Below are 23,368 nucleotides of genomic sequence, written 5' to 3'. Positions count from 1 at the left end.
GAAAAAATAAAAAGGAGAAACGCAAGTCAAAGAGGATGTGGGAAAAAGAAATAGAAAAAGCAATTATGATGGGATGCAAGTGTTGGGTAAGAGTCAATTCTGTATCAAATGTGTGGCTATTTTGCTCTTAATTCCTCTCTAATCTTTATTACCTCTTTCTTTTTGTTATGATCTTAATTTGTAAGAATCATTACATGCATATTAATTATTACACATATACATACCAACACTGCAATTATAGGCTAATAAGTGTGTTTGTATTTGGTAAAGTAGAATAAAAGGTGGCAACTACCTTATTTAGTTTCTTTTTAATAATTTATTCATTTGTAACAACATATTAATTAATAGCCTCAACTTCTAATTATATAGTAGCGAATATTATATATATATATATATATGTGCGTGTCGGATTTAATCCGAATATTGTTGTACGTAGTTTAATCATATTTAAACATGATAAACTCTAATACAAAAATTCATTTATATGTAGCTGAGTATGAAATACTATATATAAAGCACGGATAGGATATATAATAAATCAATGATTTAATATGAGAATCTCTCCATGGGCCCGAGAGAGAGAGAAGGCGGTAACAATAAGTACGTAGTCCATGGAAATAAAATAAATAAATAATAATTGAATTTAGAATATTGGAGAGTGGGAAGTCCCAAGGTAGCTTATAAAGTTTGCATAAAACTGGTCTGCTACGTATTAAATGTGGCTATTAACACATTTATGTGGAGAGGTGAGGTGAGGTCAGGTGGACGGGACTACTACTCTTCTCTGCCTAGACCCCTGCATCTGCATGCCTTTCGGGAAGGAACCACTCAGACTTGATAAATAATTATCTCCCTACTTAATTTATATATATATATATATATGATTTTATTAATAAATTGCGTCAGGATCACAGTCCCAGTCCCACTTTCTAGTTTATCCATTATCGATCATTGCTCATAAAATACACTGAAAAGTTGCTTTATTATGAAGAAACATTCATGCTTTTATTTCAATACTATATATTATTATGTGGTTAGAACATTCGCTTTGATGAGTATATTCAGGAATCTCGACTGTATCACTGCATGGGATTGCCTAAATTATATATAAGATGATGATGCAAAGAAAATTAATTGACACTTTTTTTTTTAATTTCTTATTTATTTGTATAAATTTTCAAGCTTATTTTATTTGAAGTTCTAGTGATGGACGCAAGTATAAACGTAGCGTGTCAACCCTCTACTAGATTATACGTACAGAGCAGCAAGATCATGTGTAGTGATCGATATTTGTGGTTAGCTCAGCAGAGTACTAGTTGAATAGAAAAGAACAAGTGTTAGTTCCCTTTCATTTAATCATTTGCATCATCATCTGCCTATCAACCACAGACGCACGATGAGGTTGCAAGCAAGCAGTAGTCGATGATGATGATGATGAGATCAACAACATGGTCGTGGCAGCGATGATCGATCTTAAATGTCGTGTTCAATCCAACAGTTAATGTGTCCGGATTTGGGCACTACGTGCTGTATACATTTTTATGAATGCAAATTGATTAATGGAATCATGGATCATCAAGTTCCTATAAAAATACTAAACTAATTAGTTCACATGTCTAACCAATTAATATTCCCTGCTGATTACATAATATTGGTTTTTGGCATTATACGTCTAATGCTCACGGGCCTCTTCATCACAACACATGATCATTAAGATAAAATGTTTTTCTTTTTTTTTTTTTTTTGAGTGTTTTGGAAATCATTCAAATTTTCAAGATTGAGACAAATGAAGAGACATAGATGTATATGTATGTACTCATCTTTTACTTTTTATATAATCTTTTCTCCTAACTTGGGGGTGGTCAGACCTAACTTATCATACAACAAATATTTATTACATTTTGAAATTTTATTGATAACCATGTTAGTAGTTTTGGCTTGTTTTAATATTATGGTCAAACGAGAATTCATTAGAGAAGCGGTTAGTAAATTCACAATATTTGTTGTGGTCTCAAAACTACTAATTATATATATATATATATATATATATTCCAAGTGATGATGAGTCCCATGTCCCTACATGAGTAAAAAGAGGCAACTTATAAGAAAACCTAGTCCTTTGCTTTAGTTTAGATATATCCCAATTAATTCCTACAGTACTACACTTTTACTTTTATAAGAAAAGCTTCTTTTTTTGTAATATGATGAAGAGTGGAGGTTTGTTTTGAGGATGGAAACAAAGTAGATAGAGATGGGTTTCAGCTTCAATGGTAGATAGGGTGAGTTTCATTAAAGCCAATTGGGGATCCAATGTAAGAGACAAAGGGATGGAAAAGTGAAGCAGATGGATGGATGATTCTGATCACAATTAATTGTAATTAAAATGATGGAGCAGAACAAGTATATATGATGATGATGATGGGGAGTGGGTGAGGATAAACATAGTTAGGGAGCTTATCATCATCACCAAAGTTCCCTTTTTGAGTTGAGGAATTGGAGCCACTCAACTCATATATCCCTTCTTTTGTTTGGCCCACAGCACTCACTATAGTAGAGCCAATGCCATGGACGGATATGTAGTATGTACCCCCTCTCTCTTGTGCTTGCTGTGCCTGTGCCTGTATGAGCGTGATCGTGCATGGACGGTTTGAACAATAATTGAAGCATGCTTACCAGTACCACCGCTTATCTTCAGAGATTTAGGTTCGGTTGGCGTACTGGAATTTTGTGGTGCTGACAGCCAACCATATCAAAATAAGAAAATAGCTAAAAGACTCATGACGTGGTCGGCAGGATTCGAACCTGCGCGGGCAGAGCCCACATGATTTCTAGTCATGCCCGATAACCACTCCGGCACGACCACCTGTTTTGTTTACAGAAAGGGTTTGTTTCATCATGTAATGTTGAACACACAGTATCAATGCTAATACGTTCAAAACGCTGATAGGTTTGGGAAAAAATGGAAAAAAGAAATGTGGGTCACGTAAAGATTCGACGCACCAAATGAAGGGTCCACACGGAGAAGATTCTGCACTGGTATGCCAATGCCACCCACAATCAAGATTAGGTCTCAACTCAGAGTGGAAGGCTACGGAATAAATTGCATATTCTAAAGTCCAAAAGGACCATGCAACGCAGGCGCACTAAAACCGTATCTCCATCACATACATACATACCTATATATTCAAATTTAAAAAATATAAAAGGAGTGCATGTGTATGTGTGTGTCTGAGGAAACCAACAAGTTGATCTAAATGAATTGTTTTTGTTGAAAGAAACTTGACGAGTTGACGTCAAATAGCACTTACTTTGTTGACTTGTTTCTTCTCCCATTTTCATATCACCCAATTCTGTTTCAAGATCTCGCGTATCTTTAAGGAAGAATTCAATTCCACCAAACTGTTTAATTTCTTCTCCCATTTTCATATACTCTTTTCTTCCTTGTTTCCATAAATTTGCTATTGTTGTGTTTCTTGAACCACCGAGAAGATCGAATCAAATCTCAAATTACTTGATCTAATCTAGATCATAATTTTATTTTCTAAGGTCTCAAAGATGTGAATTGGGCAAGAGAGAATCAAAGTGTAAAGATTTTTTACAGTTAAAAAAATATTCGGGACCTTATTAACAAACATTACTGAAAGCTGTCGTCAATTAATACTAAATCGGAACTTTTTTAGTCCAAGTTAGGCACCAATAGGTCAATATCTATATATATATATATAGCAAAACGATATCCATTTCAAGCATTTTATATGCGAGTGGAATGGAGTGGAGTGGAGTGTGCAAACTGCAATGTGTATGCCTTCCTCCTGCTTTTATATTTAACCTTTTGCCTAATTGAGTGGAGGTAGGAGACAGTAGGCAGGCCTCAGCTAGCCCTGACCATATTCAACCATATCTGCACTCTTTCAATTTTAGTTACTTCTTTTCGCACCATTCCTACTTGATTTATTATCTACCAACGGGTAAAATATTTCAGAATCTTGGACCAATCTTTGTGCATGCTGACGACACGACATGACGGGTTGAACAATTACCAATTCTAAATTGGCAACTTCTTTTTTTAAGTGAAGCAATCAAATTAATTATCTCATTTAATTTGAAACAACCAGTACAAAAGTAGTCCATAATTCTGACTCGGTTGGACTTCCAACTTTTATACTGAAATAAATTGTAAAAAATTATTGGCTCTAAATTATAATTACAAAAGTGAAATGTGAATGGTTTGGTGTGGTGTGGTGGTAGTGTGCCCTCCCCAGAAAATGTGGCGCAAGAAAGCTGGTTTAGAAACCACATTTATTGGAAGCTAATGATTTCACATCAGTTACAGAATGTCCCAACTCACACATGCTTTACTGTTACATATATGCTCCCTTCGAATCAACATTAATTCTGAACAACACATAGTTGTTCATATTCTTATATCAGCATCATTTTATTTGTGATTGTAATTTTGCTCCACTTGATTTGAGTCAAAACAAAACATTTCAACGAGACTCAATAAACTAACTACTAATGTCCTTATTTTTCCTTGTTTGTTAAAGACAATTATGCTCTAAAGCGCAATTATACAATACACGTGGCTCAATCTTGCTCGCCTCTTTTTTGGTTTTGCTTGAGCTGAATGTTTCGAGACACATTTGTTTTCAATCAATTTTCCTCCAAATAATTAAGCATTTTTTCCTTAAGAAAATATGCAATCATCAGTTGGATACTAGAATCTTCTCAGGGTCTGGGAGATGATGGGAACATTGAATTTGGGAAGAAAAATGATGGATGTTGTGGTGGTCATTGTCAGGGGGAGTTGGGGGGATGGATAAGTGAGTGTATGCCGTTGCCATGGGCTTTAGCAGAAGATACCATTAATTATTCATTTGATTGTGCACCACTCTTATTGCATATTCTTTGATGGTCCAAAAGCAAAAGCGTAAACCTCTTCTATTTGGATTTTACTTTGGTTATGAGGGACGAGGAGGGACAAGTAGTCAATATGAATCTGATTATGGTATGGATGCAGTTGGGCAACAACAACTTATGATTGAGCTAAAAGAAAAAAAACCGAGTGGTCCAAGAATGCCGTCCACAGATGATGGGGAACTCTTGGTCCAACCCCTTTTTCATCGTGTGAGCCTCAGCAACTCATGGAGAGGGTGGTGAATATGGTAACTGCTGTTGAAATTCCCACGCCTCTGCCTCTCAATAATTTTGTTGCAAGTGGATGTCAATTTATGAATTTACTTGTAAGTAATCATTGTTTTTGAAGATTTTTATTTAGTTTGCAATATAAAGATATATCGATAACATGATGCTCTTGTTGAATTTTGATTAGATTATGTCAAATCATGAATTCTAACTCTAAAATTGCAGAAATCTCTCATACATTTATCCCAAATTTTGGAGACAATTTAAGATTTTGCATGTCTTATGAACATTGAAGAGATTATGGAGTAGAGAGATTAAATTTAAGCACATGATTGTTAACTATGGTATACATATTTATTTCCTGACCATTGGTTTAGAATTACTTGAACAATTAGACATCATATTCCTTACCGAAGTAGACAGTTGCGAGGCCCGAAGTATTTGAAGTATGGATAGAAGATATGGTGTCAAGTAGGTTAGTGGGCTCTAAATGATGATGGAGAAGCCCCTATGAACATGATGAAAAAGTTGATGCCCAGCTATTTGAAACAAACCATATGTTCTTGGGACTTTTTAGAAATGTCCATCTTGCAATATTAAATTGTGAAGACTCAAAACTAAGTAAGAGAAACAGCCCAGCAGCCCTTTTCTTTTTTTGTTTCTTGGCCCAAATCAAGTTCTTTATTACAGCTGTAGAACCCTAAACCCCCTCTGGAATACAGCCTAGAACCTTCCACTTAAAACTCCCTCTTTCTATTTGTTACCACTCAGACTCGCTCACGACGAGATAGTTTGTTTATCTTGGTAGTGAACTGATCTTCTGCGTCTGCAAGTTGAATCCCGTTCGGCAATGGCTAAACGGTTGATCCCAACTCTGAACAGAGTACTTGTGGAGAAAATTGTGCCCCCTTCCAAAACCACAGCTGGTATTCTCCTCCCAGAAAAATCATCCAAGTTGAACTCTGGTAAAGTGGTTGCGGTTGGACCCGGGCTGCGTGGGGAAGCAGGGGGGAACCATATCCCGGTTGCTGTGAAAGAAGGCGACACGGTTCTTTTGCCTGAATATGGGGGAACACAAGTCAAATTGGGCGAAAAAGAGTGAGTGAGCTTTTTCATGATCTTGCAAGATTGCTTTGTCATTCACTGTGTTTTGCTTTCTTGGTAGGGTGAACTGACGGCTAACTTAACTCTCCGTGTTGGGGGAATGGAATGCATATGCAGGTACCATTTGTACAGGGATGAGGATATCTTGGGGACTCTGCACGATTAATCAATCCATAAAACAACGTTAGGAATGTCGCATGGATTGGATTGAATTGGGTTTCGGCTTCATGTTTGTTTCTTGAGATTAGTTGTAGGTGTTGGTGTTTCAAGTGTAACTGATTATTGAAGTTGTTTTGCAATCCAATGATCAATGAGGAATTCTGTTTTTGAGGTCGTTATCTTTGGTTCAAATTGCTGTGGCAGTTTGTTATTATTACCTAAAAGGAAAAGCTGCGCTTTTGACATAATTGATTGTGATTGTGCTCCTCCCAATTCTCATTCAACTGTTTATGTTTGAATTTTGAAGTGTCGGGTTTTCCGTTTGATCGTGTCTGATGGACTTGGTGGTGAATTTGATTCTTTGATTAAGTGTATGCATCTAGATTACTTATCAGATTCTTTTTACTTCCATACGGATAACTCTCTAATGGATTCTAATTGATGATGATCGCAGTATATAGACATCCTCCTTTTTCTGTGTTGTTCAAGTGGGATTAAAAATTGTGTTGACTATAGGGATTAATTAATATGCACGACGTGGGAGACAATGTTTTTGTATTGTAGCTGAAGTTGAATTGTGGTGGGAACAGTAATAAGATCCAGATTTGGAGTTGCAGTTAGGAGGTGTCTGTGCCACTTCCATTGATCTACTACACATTCATAAGCTAATGGATGGAGATGTGTTTTTTTGAAGCTACACAAGTGGCGATGTATGGTGTTGAGTTGAGTGGTTGAAAAGGTACCCTACTCAAGCAAATAATTGGAAGGCAAATGCAAAGAAACTGAGTGGATTGAATTTTGATCTTGAAACATTGATATACTAAAACTAATTTCATGTTAAAGCCCTAATTATGTGCAGAGTCATACAAATTCAACAACTACTACATTAATTCTCCAAATCCTTATCTTGTGTTGTGTAAATCAAGCTGTGAGAGCCTATTTTATTTTTAATTTCTCCATTTGAAAAGAAAAAAAAATGGATGGAAGTGGAAGAGGAAGTTGGAAGGAAAGTAGATTCGAATTACAAGTGAAGAAGCAAAAGACAGAAAAGAAAATAATAATAGTAGTAGCAGTACAGGCTGTTTGGTTTTGGTATTGATGTTAGTGTTGGGTAAAATGGCGCAACACGAGGCGTGACATATGTGCCTTCACCACGTGCTCTCCAACTCCAACTCCAACTCCAACTTGGCAGGGGTGCTCCATTGTTGGGATTTCTTCCATCCTTTCTTTAAGCTGTCAATAACCTGTATGGTCGCCCTACCATTACCATTACCATTACCAATACTATCTATTATATTATTATTATTATTATTATGATGGTGGTGGTGTTGTTTTAATCTTTCTAATCTAAACTTGTTCGTATTAACCTTTTCACATTTTCCTCCTCATTTCCCATATTTAAATTTTGGCAACAATTTGTTTGTTGTTCATATCGGATTGAATTGATTTGATCTGATATTATTATTATACATTGAAACTGAAAACGAGTCCTCTTTAGAACTGTCAATATCAATTCCCCAGCAGGCAGCAGTAGTTGTAGACTGTACTGTACTCCCAAACACGCCCTAATCCCCCACTTCCCTTCCATTCCAATTCATCATCCCTCACTCTCACTCTCACTCTCACTCTCACTCTTCCCTTTTGCACGTGCGCCCCTCTCTCACGTCACGTGTCCCCACCCTCGCTATCTCTTCTCCCCTCTCCCCTGAGTCCCCTCCCCCCTTTTTATCTATTCATCACGATTTGTATCTTTTCGCGTAAAATTCGTCCTCCCTATTGTTACTATCATGTGAAGAAACACAGCGATGCAAGCGTACAATAGGCTCCCAAGCAGCGGAAGTAACAGTCCAAGATCCCCCCCCGCCTCCCCCCTCAGCCGCTCCCCCCGCCGTCAACGCCCTTCCAAACCCGCTCGCTCCCCACCTAATTCCCTCGCCCAGCGCCTCGCTTGGACCCTACTCTCCCTACTCCTCAAGCGCCAGGGCCTTTTTCTCTTCGCTCCCCTACTCTACATTTCCGTCATGTTGTTTTACATGGGAACGGTGTCGTTTGATGTTGTTCCCGTTATTAAGCATAGGCCTACCCCCGGTTCCGTTTACCGCAGCCCTCAGCTCTACGCCAAGGTCCGCCGCGAAATGGAATCTGATAATTCCTACGGTGATACGGTTAGTACCCCAACTACTAAAATTCTCTTCCTCACACTTTTTTAGTTTTTTTCCTGCAACTTACAATCCTCTCCTGCTTACTCAAGGTGATTTTAAGCTGTAACTCACTTTGATTATTTATTTATTTGTATTCCTTCTCTTTCCTGGTATTGGAGTGATTGTCTCCCAATTTTCAATTATGTGTAAAAATGAAACCTTGCAACTCTATGGATCTCGTTTTATTGTACCTTCCAAGTATTTCAGATAAATTAAGGGCATCACTATGCTGGGAATCTGACTGAATGCAGTATAGCTTTAGTTAGGCGTTGTTAGGATCTCTGGTTTGGTCAGCTCTCTGCTACTAATATATTGTTGGATTTCATTCACTATTTATACTTTATTCCATTTTCTGGGAGTCCTACTTATCTCTGTTGAAATATATGTTTATGCATTGATATCTGTGTTCAAGAATCCCAAATAGAATGCTTGCTTTCTCATTTAACATGGTAAAAGTCTGCAATCAAGTTTGGATCGATTTCAAGGGCCTTGAGAATTAAGGATTTATAAAATGAAAGAATGGATTTCTTATGTTGAATATGCAAGAATGAAGAGAAAGTACTTAATTTGCATAAATATGAGGTTTAAAATGGTGAGTCTGCGAGATATGATTATACGAAATGCAACTGGACACTTGACCAATAACAATATTTGTTTTTAATTTTTCTGGCCCTAATCCAGTCTAACAACCCCAATTGATTGTGGCTTAAGTCGATTACTTAATATACTATTCATCCATGACACCGTATAAAGTATAATCAAGATATGCTGATCATTGTTAGGCCAAATCATTTTCTATGTCTTGAAAAAATTAAGTCTGGCAGAGTCGTTTTTCTGTTTATAAGTTGCTAGATGGAGTTTATGTGGGTGTGCCTATTGAATAAGTCATATGTGAAAATTAGCATAGCATTATCAACAACAAGCATAATTCTTTTCAAAATAACAACTTAACCTTTCATATTAATATGTATCTGTTTCTGTTAATCATCAGTTTGTTGCTATTAATATAAGTTATCTTGAACTTCTGTACAGATATCAACTATATGGAAACACTCTTATAAAGGCCGAGAATGGAGACCATGCATCAACAAGTCCTTGCAAGGTACAGATTTTCTTAGAGTTTCTTTGTTTTCTTCAGGATTGCTGTCTTCAATGCATCATTGATCTTCTTAGGCTTCATAATTCAAACGATAAAACTTAGTTCTATATTTTCATAGGAAGAGGGGCTGGCAAATGTAATAAGACAATTGTAGGCTAGACGTTTGCCCGAATTATATTGTTCTAGACGTACGTGAGTCAAGTGGATATATTCCGGATATCATGCTCTTTTGTCTGTCATTGTATTCTTCATTTTGCTGTTACTTCAAACAAGCTTCAGAAATTATAAAACATACTTTATCATTGTAGGTCTACCTGAGTCAAATGGATATATATTTATTGAGGCCAACGGTGGTCTGAATCAGCAGAGAACATCGGTACATATTATGTGTTACCATTGTCTATTTCTTATGATTTAATAACTTCGTATTAGTTTGTGTGATTGGCAACATGTGCTCTCTCACTGGTTTTGGTGTTTCCAGATATGCAATGCTGTGGCTGTGGCAGGCTACCTTAATGCAACTCTTGTAATTCCAAACTTCCACTTCCACAGCATCTGGAGAGATAGAAGGTGGGTCACATGATTGTTGCTGCCAAGCGGTGCATTAATTGACCGAAAATATATAGCAAGGATCATGCTTACTGGAACAAATATGAAAAATTTATGCGTACAGCTGTGAGAAATGTTCTGATTGTAAATGATTGATGGCAAGGGAAAAATATGCATTATTTTGAGGTGAAAGCCTATTGGCTGCCTGCTCCACAGTCTGTCTGTGGGTCAAGTTATGATTTGGTTAATTGGCTTCTTTAGTCGATATTAACAAAAAATGCAATTGGTATTCACCTTGAGGTGTCTTCAATCTTCTTTCCTCTTTTGTCATCATGGCAATGAATTGGTTTGGATTTTTCCCTTTTAATTAAATAAATAATCATTGCAGAATTTAACTTGTGATGTGACATCCTTTCATTAAAAAGAGTAGAAATGACTGATACTGGTTTTTGACATGCAGCAAGTTTGGAGACATATATGATGAAGGATTTTTCATCAAATCCCTGCAAAATGATGTTCGGATAGTTAAAACTGTTCCAGGGTACATAATGGAACGATTTGACTATAACTTGAGCAACGTCTACAACTTCAGGATAAAGGCATGGTCATCAATCCAATTCTATAGGGATACAGTTCTTCCGAAGCTGCTTGAGGAAAAGTAGGTTCGAAAGGTTTTCTGGTTTACATTTCTCTAACCTTTTTTAATCACTGCAATGGTTAATCAGCCTGTGCAATGCATTGGAGATTTCCGATAATACAATTCATTGGACTTATCCTGCAAGTCACCTAGATGATTATTTGCTTGCTCAGGGAAAACATTTGACTTGTATACCCACTTTTCATAGTTGCAAGTTATACAATGTATATTTTAATTGATATCTTGTAGCAAAAATTACTACAAATAAGTCGTTCTTTTTCCTTTTCCCTTTGTTCTATTGTCGGATCTTTTTGCACGTCCATTTGAGTTTTTCCTTTTTTTTGACTAACATGGTGCATAATTTATATTTTAGATCCTTCTAGTTCTATGCTATTCGTGATGTTCCAATGGCGATGTGCACAATATGACTATTGTATAAAAGAATTTACCAAAGTGGTGGATTGATGTTTATCCTGGAGTGCCTGTGTTCACTTTGGTCATTGCCTTGAATACATTAAGACCAATTAATATTGCATTTTGTTTTGAATTTATCACCCTTTATTGCTTATAGGCCAGATATCACCATTCTGCGTGATATTTTTTCTGTTATGATTCTTCTCGTTATCGATTCCTGAGCATCTTTTTTACTTATTTCTTCAGTTTCAAGCTTTCACCTTTTTGTAATTTGCTAACTCAGGGTGATAGAGATTGCACCCTTTGCAAATCGCTGATGTAAAGGAATTTAACATAGTGGTGGATTGGTACTTGAGTGCCTGTGTTTGCTTATGTCATTGCCTTCAATTTCATTGCCATCCTAATTTTGCATTTTGTTTTGAATTTCTTCGCCCTTTATTGCTCATAGACCAGATATCTCTGTTTTGTATAATATTTTTTTCTGTTGCTACAATTCTTTTTATTATTGATTCCTGAGAATTTCATTTACTTGTTTCTTCAGTTTCATGTTTTTACTGTTATGTAATTTGCTAACTCAGGATTATAAGGATTGCACCATTTGCAAATCGACTGTCATTTGATGCTCCTCCAGCTGTACAACGGCTTAGATGCTTGGCAAATTATCAAGCTCTAAGGTTCTCGAATCCCATATTATCTCTTGGTGAAACTTTGGTGGCAAGAATGAAAGAACGCAGTGCAAACAATAGTGGCAAATATATATCTGTGCATCTTCGCTTTGAGGAGGTTAATCTGGACCAATATGAATTTGATTGTATCTGTACTCTTTCAAAAATTCAAGAATTAACTATGTTCTTCTATAGGATATGGTAGCTTTCTCTTGTTGTGTATATGATGGTGGCGAGCAAGAAAAGACAGACATGGATGCTGCCAGAGAAAGAGGTTGGAGAGGAAAATTTACTAAACCAGGTCGTATCATACTTCCGGGAGAAATCAGATTAAATGGAAGTTGTCCCTTAACACCTTTAGAGGTACTTTTAATTAGCATTGTCTTCAGTTTCCTTCCCATTCCATTCCACCCCTGCGAGTTTGTTGTTTAGAAAGGCAGAATTGCACGTCCCAGTTTTGACTGAAATGAGAAAAATGTGCATATTGACTGTAAATATGATGTTGGGTGGACTGGCATGAATGGTCAACTTGAGGAAGATATTATAGGAGTAAGCTGATTCCAATGAGGCATATGCATTAAGTATGATTCTGACATTTTCTTCTCTTTGATTAGCCTAAGGTTTTGATGTTTTGTTGGTTTCCTCTTTCAAAGATGCTATAGAATTCATGTATTAGGTAAAAATGCCCGAAATCATTTTGAAATATGGGGGGAATAAATGGGCTAGGGTCTTCTTGGTTCCTTTTTGGTTGACTTCCGGACGTCCTTTTCTGAGTGGCATGCTATTTCATACTTTTATCAAGTTTATGTTGTAACTTTATTGAACTTTTTCAAGGTAGGTTTCAAAATATAATGTGGTTCTTTTGCTAATATTTTTTTAGTTATTTGTTTGGTTACTTAAGCTTGTTTCTCAGTACAAGCTAGTGTGCTGAGGTACTTTGAACGGAGAATAAGCAGGTGTTTGGTTGCACATAACCAGAAGTTTGAGTTTAGCCATTGCGACTGAAATACAATTTGCACTGGGTTTGGGTTAGTAAGAGTAGTTAAGCAGGTTCATGACTTGAAGGAGGTCTTACATGACCTACAAAAATCTGTCCAGATGATGTTGCTGAATATCTATCACAAAGACTATCTTATGTGAAATCAGTTTCCTCTGGTGTTATGTTAATCACAATATCTTATGTCGAGTGAGGACGTATAGAGGTGGTGGACATGGGTGCATTTGCGAGCCATGGCTGTGTGTGAAAATTGCATGATTCCAATGTATAACTATTCTACATAGATATAACTGCTCTTTCAGGAAGTGAATTTTTTTTATATATGATTATCCACTCCCCTAATCCCATTCTGGTTTTCTTTGTTGCTTTCTTTAAATAGTACAACTATGTTGATAGCTGGTTTGTGATTTACAAGAATGTTAATTCACAATATTGATCTTCCCATGATTGATCTACATCCTTTTGTTGAGACCTGATATTCATGTTTTATCTCTATATTTGATTCACCTTGATCTTCTTGGAATTACGTTACATCTCTGAATAACGAGGATTTTCTCTGCATAATTTTGAATAACTCATAACCCTTATGTTATGTGGATCAGGTAGGTCTGATGCTGAGGGGGATGGGCTTTAGCAAAAGTACTTCTATCTATTTGGCATCTGGAAAGATATATGACTCTGAGAGGCATATGGCTCCTCTTCTCGAAATGTTTCCGTTATTGCAAACAAAAGAGACGTTGGCATCTGCTGAGGAACTAGCTCCATTTCAGGTCTTAATCAAGAGCTATCTTTTATCTATGCAATTAGCTTTCATGGTCTCAACCTATAATGTGTTTTGACTTGAGTTATTTAATTTCAGAATTACTCATCCAGAATGGCTGCTATAGACTACACTGTTTGTCTTCACAGTGAAGTGTTTGTAACAACTCAAGGTGGAAACTTTCCACATTTTCTTTTGGGGCACAGAAGATATTTGTATGGTGGACACTCCAGGACAATTAAGCCTGACAAGCGGAAGTTGGCTTTAATATTTGACAATCCAAGTATTGGGTAATGAATTTTATTGGGAAATCTACTTCACAAATTCTCTGTACTGGTGGAGTGATATTGCAAGTTCATTAATTTTATGCATTTGGTTGGTTCTATCTCTCAGGTGGAAAGGCTTCAAGAAGCAGATGCTAAGTATGCGAGCACATAGCGCTTCAAAAGGTCTTCAACTGAAGAGACCTAATGACTCGATATATTCGTTTCCTTGTCCAGATTGCATGTGCAAAGCAAATAAAACTGAAGATTCAAGATCATCATCTGTGACGTGATTGTTCAAGTGCAACCAGCGAGTTGGTTTTGTTTCTATTATTTGTCTGCTCGTGGCATCTAACCCCAAATCTTGATTGTGATTCTTTCATTTTTTTCCTTTCCTCTGGAGAGAAGGCATTTTTGGAGTGGCAATGTTGATTTGTTGGAAGAATGATTCTTTGCCTGGTACAAGGGGTAGTTGTCGATTAACCACAATGCCGGAAGAGGACTCAATGTTTACTGGAGAGGCGTTAATTATACATGAATTCTTTGTGTGAGGGACTGTATCTAAGTTGTGGATAGACTAAGGAAGAGGGATTTGGACGTGATGTGTCCATGTTTGTACTGTACATTAGTTGTTTCAGCTGTATAATATGGTAGAAAACAGGATGGATGTTATATATCAAGCGAAAATTCTATATTTGGGTTCCATTAGTTCCATATTCTGGCTTTTATATATTTATTTATTTTCTGTATTTGTGGTTTTCAATCCACTCTTAATTCCTACTATTCCGATTACATGCCTTTGGTGTTATTTAAATGACGTGCTCTGTTTCCATTTGATGAATGCAATTTTTTCTTTACTTTAATTATAGAGTTGTAGAAGTTTCAACAAATGATAGAAAAGGGTTAAGAAATTTTCAAAGCTCTGACAAATAATATGAAAGGGTTAAACATTTCAGGTTCTACGCACTCATTTAACAATAACCTCAATATTGTTGTTACCATTTTAAAGATTTGGCAACAATGCAGAAGCTTACTTATGAACAATGGAAAACCAGAACCAGCAGGCGTCCCGAGAAATGGTAAGGAAGTACATTGATTAAGATAGATGCTTGCTCGAATTTAATGTTGAGGAAGTGGATTGATTGAGATACATGCTAGCTGGAATTGAATGTTTTGGAAGTAGCTGGATTATTTGAAATGCGTGAGAGCAGACTTGAATATCAAATGGTCTCATGCAAAAAGAGGTAATGGGATTTAATTTGTTGCGGAAAACCCAAAGCAGCAGCTATGCGAGAAATGGACTAATCTGTTGACTTGTTCACTGACTGTGTGCTGTGGTTCGTTTTGTCTAGCTGGGACAAGGCAACCCAGAGCGGCAGACACAGACAGACGACAGACTGCCAGCTGCCACCCTCTTATGTCCTGAGGCTACTGCTTCTGCTTAGTAGCTATTGCTCTTCTCCTTTAGATTCTGTCTAGATTTCGTGGTTGGTCCCTTGGCATCAACCTATGCATCCTAAGTGGTGTTCTTTTTTTATAATTATTCCAAGAGGATTAGCAGTTCAATTGATCATATGTAGTAACCATGATATACTTCACATGGATTTTCATATATTTGAGATTAATGAAATATATATTGAAGACATTAATTAAGCAATACATGATGCAGATAGATACAAATTAACACGAATGTAACTGAAGTAAAGAAAGTCACAGAGTAAAGTACATCTTCAATTTGCTACAAACTAGCACTTTAATTACTTGGATGAAGAGAGGAAAGAAGGCTTCAATTTTTTGTTGGAAGAAACTCAATAAACTCATTAGGTCTTAATTTGGTTTCTGTGGTTGAGACATCATGAATCTCTGGCTCATGAAGATCATTGCTCCTCCCAGTCCCAATGGGAAACAGCTCAAGAGTTTGATCATTTTCTTTTATCTCATTCCTAACAATATAATTGTGATGATCAAGATCCTTGGGGGGCAGTAATAAGCTGAGGTTTAGTGCAGTAATTAAGGGCTTTGTCTTTTCTTGATCTGCAGTAGTAATTGGTTGGACAGAGAAGCAAGAAGATAAGTCCAATCGGCAGGAGGTTTGAATTTTGTGTGGTGTTGTGGTCTTCTGCTGTAATTCCTTGTGTGTCCACCCATCTTTATTACAATATTCTGCTATCACTGATCCGTGCATTGATACTGCAGAATCCTGAGCATTATAACAATTAATAAAAAAGCTGAGTGAATTTTGCACTTCTCCCAACACATTCTAAATTAACTTATCATAGCAACACCCCCAACAGAAAGTATAGAATGCAGCCTTTTGGCCTCAATTCTTTTTCCATCATACAAACCTTTTCCTTTACTTTTTCTCTTTGCCTTCCAACTTTTTGACCTTCATACCATATTATTGCCCCATAATTTTTGCCTCTGCTTTTGTCTTGTAAAGTATCAATTAAGTCGGATGTTGAGTTTTGTGCAAAGATACTACTAATTAAGTACATGTTTGTATTCATTCTCAAACTCAAATTCTTATTTTCTATTATTAATTTGAAAATATATATTTTATCACTTGTCAACAAAAATAACACTCGCCTTTATCATATCCACAATTCAATAAAAATATGGAGGACCCCCAATTAATGTTCTAAACATATTATAAATTCTAATTCAATTTGTAACCGGAAAATATATAAATTAATTTTTTTTAATACATTAATCTAAATACATTTGCATTCCAAGAGGAAAATCGTGTGGAAGTACGTTCAACTTTGTAAATATACATCGTCTAGAAAATGATGAATTTTTTAGAATAGAAGTTGGGGGAAAAAAAGAAACAGAAAGCAAAAGGAGTGTAATTAGCATGCAAGAGATCTAGCTATCAGATATATTAAGTACTAATTAGGTAAATACAGGAAAAAACGTATAGATATGTATACCTCGGAATGTGTGGTGCAGTTTGAAGGGTTAGGCAACTTCTTATGATGTTCAATATCAAAATATCTCCGCCTCAATTCTGCAAAACACGAACGTTTTAGTTTATGTAAATTATACATTAAAAATGTGAGTGGTGATTGAAATTATATGATTACCTGGAGGTGCAGATGCAAGTGTTTGATGGTGAATCTTATTTGCAGGTAGAGGTATGAGCTGAAGCTGACGACGTTTTTTCTGCCTCTCCCTAGCTTTGTGGTTCTGAAACCAGTAAAACACATTCTTGCCTTCGATTTTACCAAACCTCCTCAGTTTTGCTGCAATCTGCTGGATTTGATCGGCAGATGGAGTTCTGATTCCACGCCTATACATTTCTTCAAGAGCCTGCACTTGCTCTCTGGTAGGGCTCCATCTTCCACTCACCAAAGGCGCCGTCTTAATTATCTCATCATCCCTTTTAACGCAATAATCATTAATCACACAACCTACAAATTAAACATGCATGACTAGCTGGCCAGTATCAGAATCAGCTGAAGGAGTATATATGTACCACTACCTGCAAATTTAGTATTGAAAATTAATTACCTGAGGTATTAATCATGCTTATGGGATAATTCCATGTAAGGATATTATTAGGGTTTCGAATGCAACAAGGGAGAGTTGATGTAATTGTAGAAAATGTGCTACTGCTGCTCTTGGTACTGTTGGAGCTACTAATTGGCCTTGGCATAAGTGGCCGCAGCTTCGGGCCGTCGGTTGACGCCGACGTTGACATCCTCATCAACTCTTTGCCATGCTCATGATTATTACTCTCCATCATCCACATCCCCTCTCTCTGTATGTGTGTGTGAGATAGAGTTGTAAAACGTTAATTGCTAGTAAAATATACTAATAATAAAAGATAGGCGCTAAGTCTGAAGAAGAGAGAACTCATGTACGTATAGGAGGGAGGGGTATTAACATTGAAGGGTATGCATGGCCGGCATTGGTTAATGATGCATGAAAGTGTAGATTTTGGAGGTGTCGAGTAGCTTTTAGAAATCAGTGAAAAAGAATTCTCTAAGGTTAAAGAAATGTAGACAATAAGGTTTCAGAGTTTCAGAGATAAAGACTTGACAAGAAAACAAAGGGAGGGAGAACGGATGGATATATAATTTTCTTGGTTTTACAACAAATTAAAGAAGAGGAGCATGTAATATATATGTATATATATATATATTGTGTACAGGTATAGGTAGGTTGACCCGCATGATCCATTAGCTATGTGTATATACACGCGTACAGTACATGAGTACGCACAACAACAGAATTGAAAGGGGGACAAAGGGCCAGAGAAAGAGAATTGAATAGAGATGAAACAAAGGGAGGCGTGAAATTCTGGGAGAGATGGATACTTTACAGCGACTTGACAATGATGATGAGATTATGACAAGTGTGTCATTACGGTCCTTTTAATGTCTTTATACCATGCACCTATACATTCTTCATATACCACACCGCACTAGGCCCCCCACATGCAACTTAAACATCAACAACCCCCTCTCTTCCTCTTCACAATATTCCAATCTGCCCCCTCTCACACACCCACTCCAAGAGGGCAAAAGACTTTGCCTTCTTTTTCTTGATTAATAATGCTCAAAAGTAAGTAAACCTCTCACTCAATTTCTTATTATCATCATATATTCCTCCAACCTGCAGCTGCTAGAATTTACTTCTTTGTCTCTTCAAGAACGTAGTTTAATTGAGACCTAGCTCTTCATTTATGGCGTTTCGTTTTCATTACTGATCTTTGACTTATTAGTCTACTAGCTAGCTACTTAAGTGTTTAATTTGTGTTGCAGATTGCATCAATATTTACACCATGATTTGACGCATTATTGGAGAAAGTAGGGTGCCTCACATAAATTACATTTCATTGTGCACTCGTGCGAGTGCTACCATGTACATCATTGTTATGACGTCTCTTTATTACTCATCATGTTTATCTCCAACTACTAACTATATACATTAACTCCATCCTTTTCCTCTTATGTTTTTATTATTGAAGAATCATTTCGGCGCTATTATGTCAGATAATATCTGTTCATGCATATCAGCTTATTAGTAGTACTTTTCGCTATCGCATTTATAATGGATGGTTGAAATAATAATTAACTAGACCTCCCCCCCACGTACCTGTTAACTGTTAAGTGTGAAATATGCATCTCATTACAAGTGCATTCAAGCATTCAATCAATACTCCTACCCACAGGTACAACCAGAAACTGACGCTATAGGTTACATTACACCCGTGCCTGCTTGCCAGAATTCACATACAATTAGTATTACTGATCTCATCAGTACCCTCAATAATGCATTCGATAATAGAGAAATGGTTTGACTGATGAGTTCAAAACGATTGTTACTGTACTGGAAGGATCTAAATACACCCAGCTCTTAATTATGTGCAAACAGTTTATAAGACTATATTCACGACTAAGAGAAGAGTTACAATCTGAACCATTAATTAATTAAGAAGATAGGAATTAGTATCATTACATGAATGGCAGCTAAGTCCAGCTACTTAGCTGATACTCTTCCCCTTCCAAAAAATGATTATTTTCAATTAAAGGCAACGCCAGATTGCCATTTCTGCAAGTTTAGAAAAATCCAAATGTACTACTTACCTGAACTATATGCTAATATAGCATTACACATTGCAAATCCCTTTCTAGATAGCTGTAGAACCAGCTGGAATGCCAGATGCTGTTTTGATGTGGCATATCCTCTAATTGTCATACCTATAAATTGCAAACTTGGAAAATGCATGTGGGAAATGTAGGTGTTTTCGGCAAATTGGTGAGGATGATTTGGAGTGTCTAACTACTCGAGGAGCTTGTTGAGAGTGCTTACTCCAACAGCGGCAGCAAGGTGCCAACCAGCATGGAGAAATGGAGTTTGAGGGAGCAGGTCATCAGCAACGAAAAGTGCTCCACCTAACAATGATGACATTTTATGCACATTATGGGCCATCCTCAGCTCTGGATCTTGAAATGCTCTCTTTGCAAATGCAACCTGATTGTGTAAAGAGAGAATTCAAGTTAAAAGAGCTTGTTTGCTCTGGACCCGAAAAGGTAGAAATAACACTTGAGAGACCAGCATGATTTAAAAAATTCCCAGCTTATTATAAAGAATTTTTCATTTTCTTCTAAATTCACAAGGTAAGTTTTGGGGCCTAAATGATTAGAGATGGCAATGCTACCTCCATCATTCCGGTGTGAACTGCTGAAACCATTACTGGCTGTATCGGTAGAAAGAACGCAGATGCTGCCATCAGCAATTTTGGGTTCTCATTCCTAAGCGCTCTTGAGAGGCACTGAAAAGGAATTAACTTGTCAAAAGTCTGCCAACAGAAGCAAAAAGTTCCATACTCTGGAAACTATCAAATGTGAAGAAGATATATTTTACAAAGACACACTAATACATAGTTCTTGATCTCTCCTCTTGATATGATAGAGATAAAAAGAAATAATCAGTGAGCCCTTTGCACATGACACAACCCAATTTCAAGCAGATAAGCATCCAAAATGATAATAATATAAGAAGCAGCTTATTCATCTTACAAGTGAATAAGACAACTGAATGGTTATTTATATTACAAGTCATGACCTAAACGCATGCATGCTTCACATTCGAATTGACATGACTCCAAACCAGAAACCTTTGGTGGGCAAGTCCGAAAAACTTTTTGTTTAGTGAAATCTTGCTCAATCATACTAAAATTAAAGCAATAATATAGATAACAACCATAAAATAAATTCAATTTTCTGAGTATTCCATTCTTGAAAATTTGCCATGTCAAGCAATTGAGATATAGTACAAGAGTGATGTTTCGAAACTAATTTTCTGGAAGTCCATTCTACAAAACTATTAATAGGGAAGCCCATAATACATAGAATGCCTAAATTATTTGACTCACCACCGTAGTTGTGGCTATCATAGTGTAGTCAGCCCATCTAAGGTACTTCCTCAATTTCCCCCTTGAAGCATGGTAAAAACTTGATGCAATTCCTACTCCAATTAACGAATTGGCGTAGATTTTACAATTAAGATTTTTCCTGCATCAGAACCAAAGTATAAGATATAAAAGTAAGAGAACACACAGCTTTTCACTTGTAGGCAGCTTAGACGAGAGGTATAATTATCACCTTGGGGCCTGGAGTCCAAGGGCAATAAAAGGGAGTGAAGTAAGCACATTGGCAACTGTTTCAGCAATGTTTTTATCACCTGAGAGGAGCAACTTATTTATTATGGCAGAAACAAGAAAAATAACAATAAAAAAAAAAAAAAAAAAAACAGAAGACAGATACTTTATTAAGACCAAGGATAACTTAAAGTCTGCAGTACCAGTACGACAGCAATGGATGGGCCTCAAACAAGCAGGTCTTTGATGCCAAACTTTCCTGATCAGCAGGATATATATATATTACAGTTAGCGAAGTGCTCCATGATAAAACTAACAATAACTACCCTTGAAAAGGTTTTGCATTATATGGTTAAGAGAAGTTTAAAATCAAATGCTAAGCAACAAACTCACTGCACTATTAGCCGTTGTTTGCTCCCTGTATTGGAGGGTCCATAGGCCGACTCATTAAAGTCCGCATGTTGTTTTATCTCTTGGAATGAAAATGGCGAGTGAGAAACCACATGCATGCCATGTACTCCATTTAAGGCGTTACTAGGCTTCAATGAACTCTCGGGAGTCATATGTTATTTGGCAAACAGTCAGTCGAATTGGACTAACTGCAGAAATAACATATATACAGGACACAGGAAGGGAAGAAGGGCTGCACAGTTGTAGAGTCACGGATTAATTGCAATCCGAAGTTTTTCTACCAAATCTGGACTTGCAAACAAGTGAAAAACACTAGTAATCAGAGTCATCAACCAAGTCTTCATACAACATCTGACACAGTGATAGAGATACATAGACAACCATTTCCAGACTAGGATAGTCCCTCCTACACAATAAAGGCGCATTATTTACAGAGGCTGCCTAATCAAAATTTGAATTTTCTCAACAGTAGTCCCACTATTTTGCTCGTACGCAGTCGCAGAGAATCTGACTTGGGTCTGTCCATGTTATACTTTTGAGGTAAAATATAGGATTTGTCTTTAAAAATTATCTTTACAAAAAATTTCCAGATTGGGTTGAATCGTGAAGAATTTGCTTTTCCAGATTGGGTAAAAAATCATATTCTTGGACCGGCGATTATAGTTTCCAGCTGGATTCATGAATAATCAATCAGAAAATCCAAATGGAATTTTTTTTTTCCCATTTCTGGTGTTGGAGTCTGCAGCTGAAGTAGTGGAACAAGTTTAACAACCAAACTTCAACAGCAGAACCACCATTAAGTATGAGGAACAAGACAAGCAAGGTGGCAATTTACATAATAGAAGTCGGAGGACAACTGTGAGTGATCATGCCCATTCAAATGACAACTCAAACGCTGCCAATTGCCATACCTAGCTACAAAGTTCATACAAGACGAGACGCATTGGACTTAAATAAGTGCAATAATGCATCTAAGATCAGAGCATTTTCCCCCCAAAATAATTAAACTTGCAGAATATATTAGCAATCAAATCAAAAATAAGAAAGAGATTGAAGAAATAACATATAATAATACGAAGAAGAATATATAAAAAGGATGAATGTTCAGTTTATGACATCTGAGGGAGGGAGAGAAAGAGAGAGAGAGAGAGAAGATATTACCTGAGAAAATGGACTAGTGTGGCGATGCGAAGTTGGAGGAAAGAATGGGAATCTAATAATTAAAATCCATGGTAGTGAAAATTAGGGCAAAATTAAAATAGGGAAAAAGATGCGAATGTGAAATAGAGAATCTTCCTTAGGAATGGTTGAATGTGCGGCATATTCCTCCATGTTCCAACAATTCCAATCCCAACTCCAACCAAAACACGGCCTCTCAAATTTTGTTTTTTCTTGCTTTGATCTCTTTGCTTTCATTTCATTTCGTTAACTCAACATCACTTCAAAGTAATCCTCATTCTCTTCTTTTCTTTTGATGCAGCTGCATTTTCATTTGTCATTTGATTTTTTACATAATTAATTTGTAAGATAAATAAATAATGAAGTGTGAACAATCAGTTTCTTTTAATTTTTTTTTAGATAATTATATAATGACACTAATATCTCGAACAAATTGATGATGTATTATTTAATATCAATACATCAATATAACTAAACACTATAAAATAAATTACAATATAAACTCATATAATGTGAAACAAATACCCATACATTCGGTTATACTCGAATTCATGACCTCAAAGTTGTGAAATTGTTTGTTGAATTTCAACTTTAATCACAAAGCTAAAATATCATTGATATAATGAGTTTGATGGTTGCGATTTTTAGGATGATTCGATCGTTGATAACTAAAAATA

At 36.5% G+C, this 23,368-nt stretch overlaps 4 protein-coding genes and 1 non-coding gene across 6 annotated transcripts; 2 read left to right on the top strand and 3 right to left on the bottom strand.

Moving 5' to 3' along the window:
• Positions 1-2,781: 2,781 nt before the first annotated feature.
• TRNAS-AGA (transfer RNA serine (anticodon AGA)) lies at positions 2,782-2,863 on the bottom strand. The gene has a single exon. It is a non-coding gene; the product is annotated as a tRNA-Ser (tRNA).
• A 2,988-nt stretch (positions 2,864-5,851) lies between these two features.
• LOC105159976 (10 kDa chaperonin, mitochondrial) lies at positions 5,852-6,656 on the top strand. Its single transcript, XM_011077215.3, has 2 exons — positions 5,852-6,243; positions 6,367-6,656. The coding sequence occupies exons 1-2, from the start codon at positions 5,996-5,998 to the stop codon at positions 6,413-6,415; spliced, it is 297 nt and encodes a 98-aa protein (XP_011075517.1). The 5' UTR covers positions 5,852-5,995; the 3' UTR covers positions 6,416-6,656.
• Positions 6,657-7,978: 1,322 nt separating this feature from the next.
• On the top strand, positions 7,979-14,696 carry LOC105159966 (protein ESMERALDA 1-like). The gene is made up of 10 exons (XM_088879798.1): positions 7,979-8,573; positions 9,642-9,711; positions 10,017-10,084; positions 10,190-10,278; positions 10,718-10,915; positions 11,887-12,091; positions 12,169-12,336; positions 13,573-13,740; positions 13,830-14,020; positions 14,124-14,696. The coding sequence occupies exons 1-10, from the start codon at positions 8,214-8,216 to the stop codon at positions 14,284-14,286; spliced, it is 1,680 nt and encodes a 559-aa protein (XP_088735924.1). The 5' UTR covers positions 7,979-8,213; the 3' UTR covers positions 14,287-14,696.
• Positions 14,697-15,663: 967 nt separating this feature from the next.
• PFS2 (Homeodomain-like superfamily protein) lies at positions 15,664-18,454 on the bottom strand. The gene is made up of 5 exons (XM_088879799.1): positions 17,880-18,454; positions 17,504-17,753; positions 17,077-17,403; positions 16,924-17,000; positions 15,664-16,193 (listed from the first exon to the last, which is right to left on the bottom strand). Exons 2-5 carry the CDS (start codon positions 17,742-17,744, stop codon positions 15,780-15,782), a joined length of 1,059 nt encoding a protein of 352 aa, XP_088735925.1. The 5' UTR covers positions 17,745-17,753; positions 17,880-18,454; the 3' UTR covers positions 15,664-15,779.
• A 951-nt stretch (positions 18,455-19,405) lies between these two features.
• Positions 19,406-22,967, bottom strand: LOC105159950 (fold protein). Of its 2 annotated transcripts, none has more exons than XM_011077193.3 (7): positions 22,674-22,967; positions 21,495-21,798; positions 21,305-21,360; positions 21,106-21,184; positions 20,877-21,015; positions 20,160-20,273; positions 19,406-19,972 (listed from the first exon to the last, which is right to left on the bottom strand). In XM_011077193.3, exons 2-7 carry the CDS (start codon positions 21,662-21,664, stop codon positions 19,781-19,783), a joined length of 750 nt encoding a protein of 249 aa, XP_011075495.1. In that variant the 5' UTR covers positions 21,665-21,798; positions 22,674-22,967; the 3' UTR covers positions 19,406-19,780. The 2 variants fall into 2 exon arrangements, with proteins under 2 accessions (XP_011075495.1, XP_020547739.1); XM_020692080.2 differs by having other exon boundaries at positions 21,495-21,744.
• Positions 22,968-23,368: the final 401 nt, after the last annotated feature.

The sequence above is a fragment of the Sesamum indicum genome, linkage group LG1 (assembly GCF_026168435.1).
Source record: "Sesamum indicum cultivar Baizhima isolate 11 linkage group LG1, ASM2616843v1, whole genome shotgun sequence".
NCBI classification, from domain to species: domain Eukaryota; kingdom Viridiplantae; phylum Streptophyta; class Magnoliopsida; order Lamiales; family Pedaliaceae; genus Sesamum; species Sesamum indicum.
Note: the sequence above shows the minus strand (reverse complement) of the source record. Positions and strands in the feature narration are given on the sequence as shown.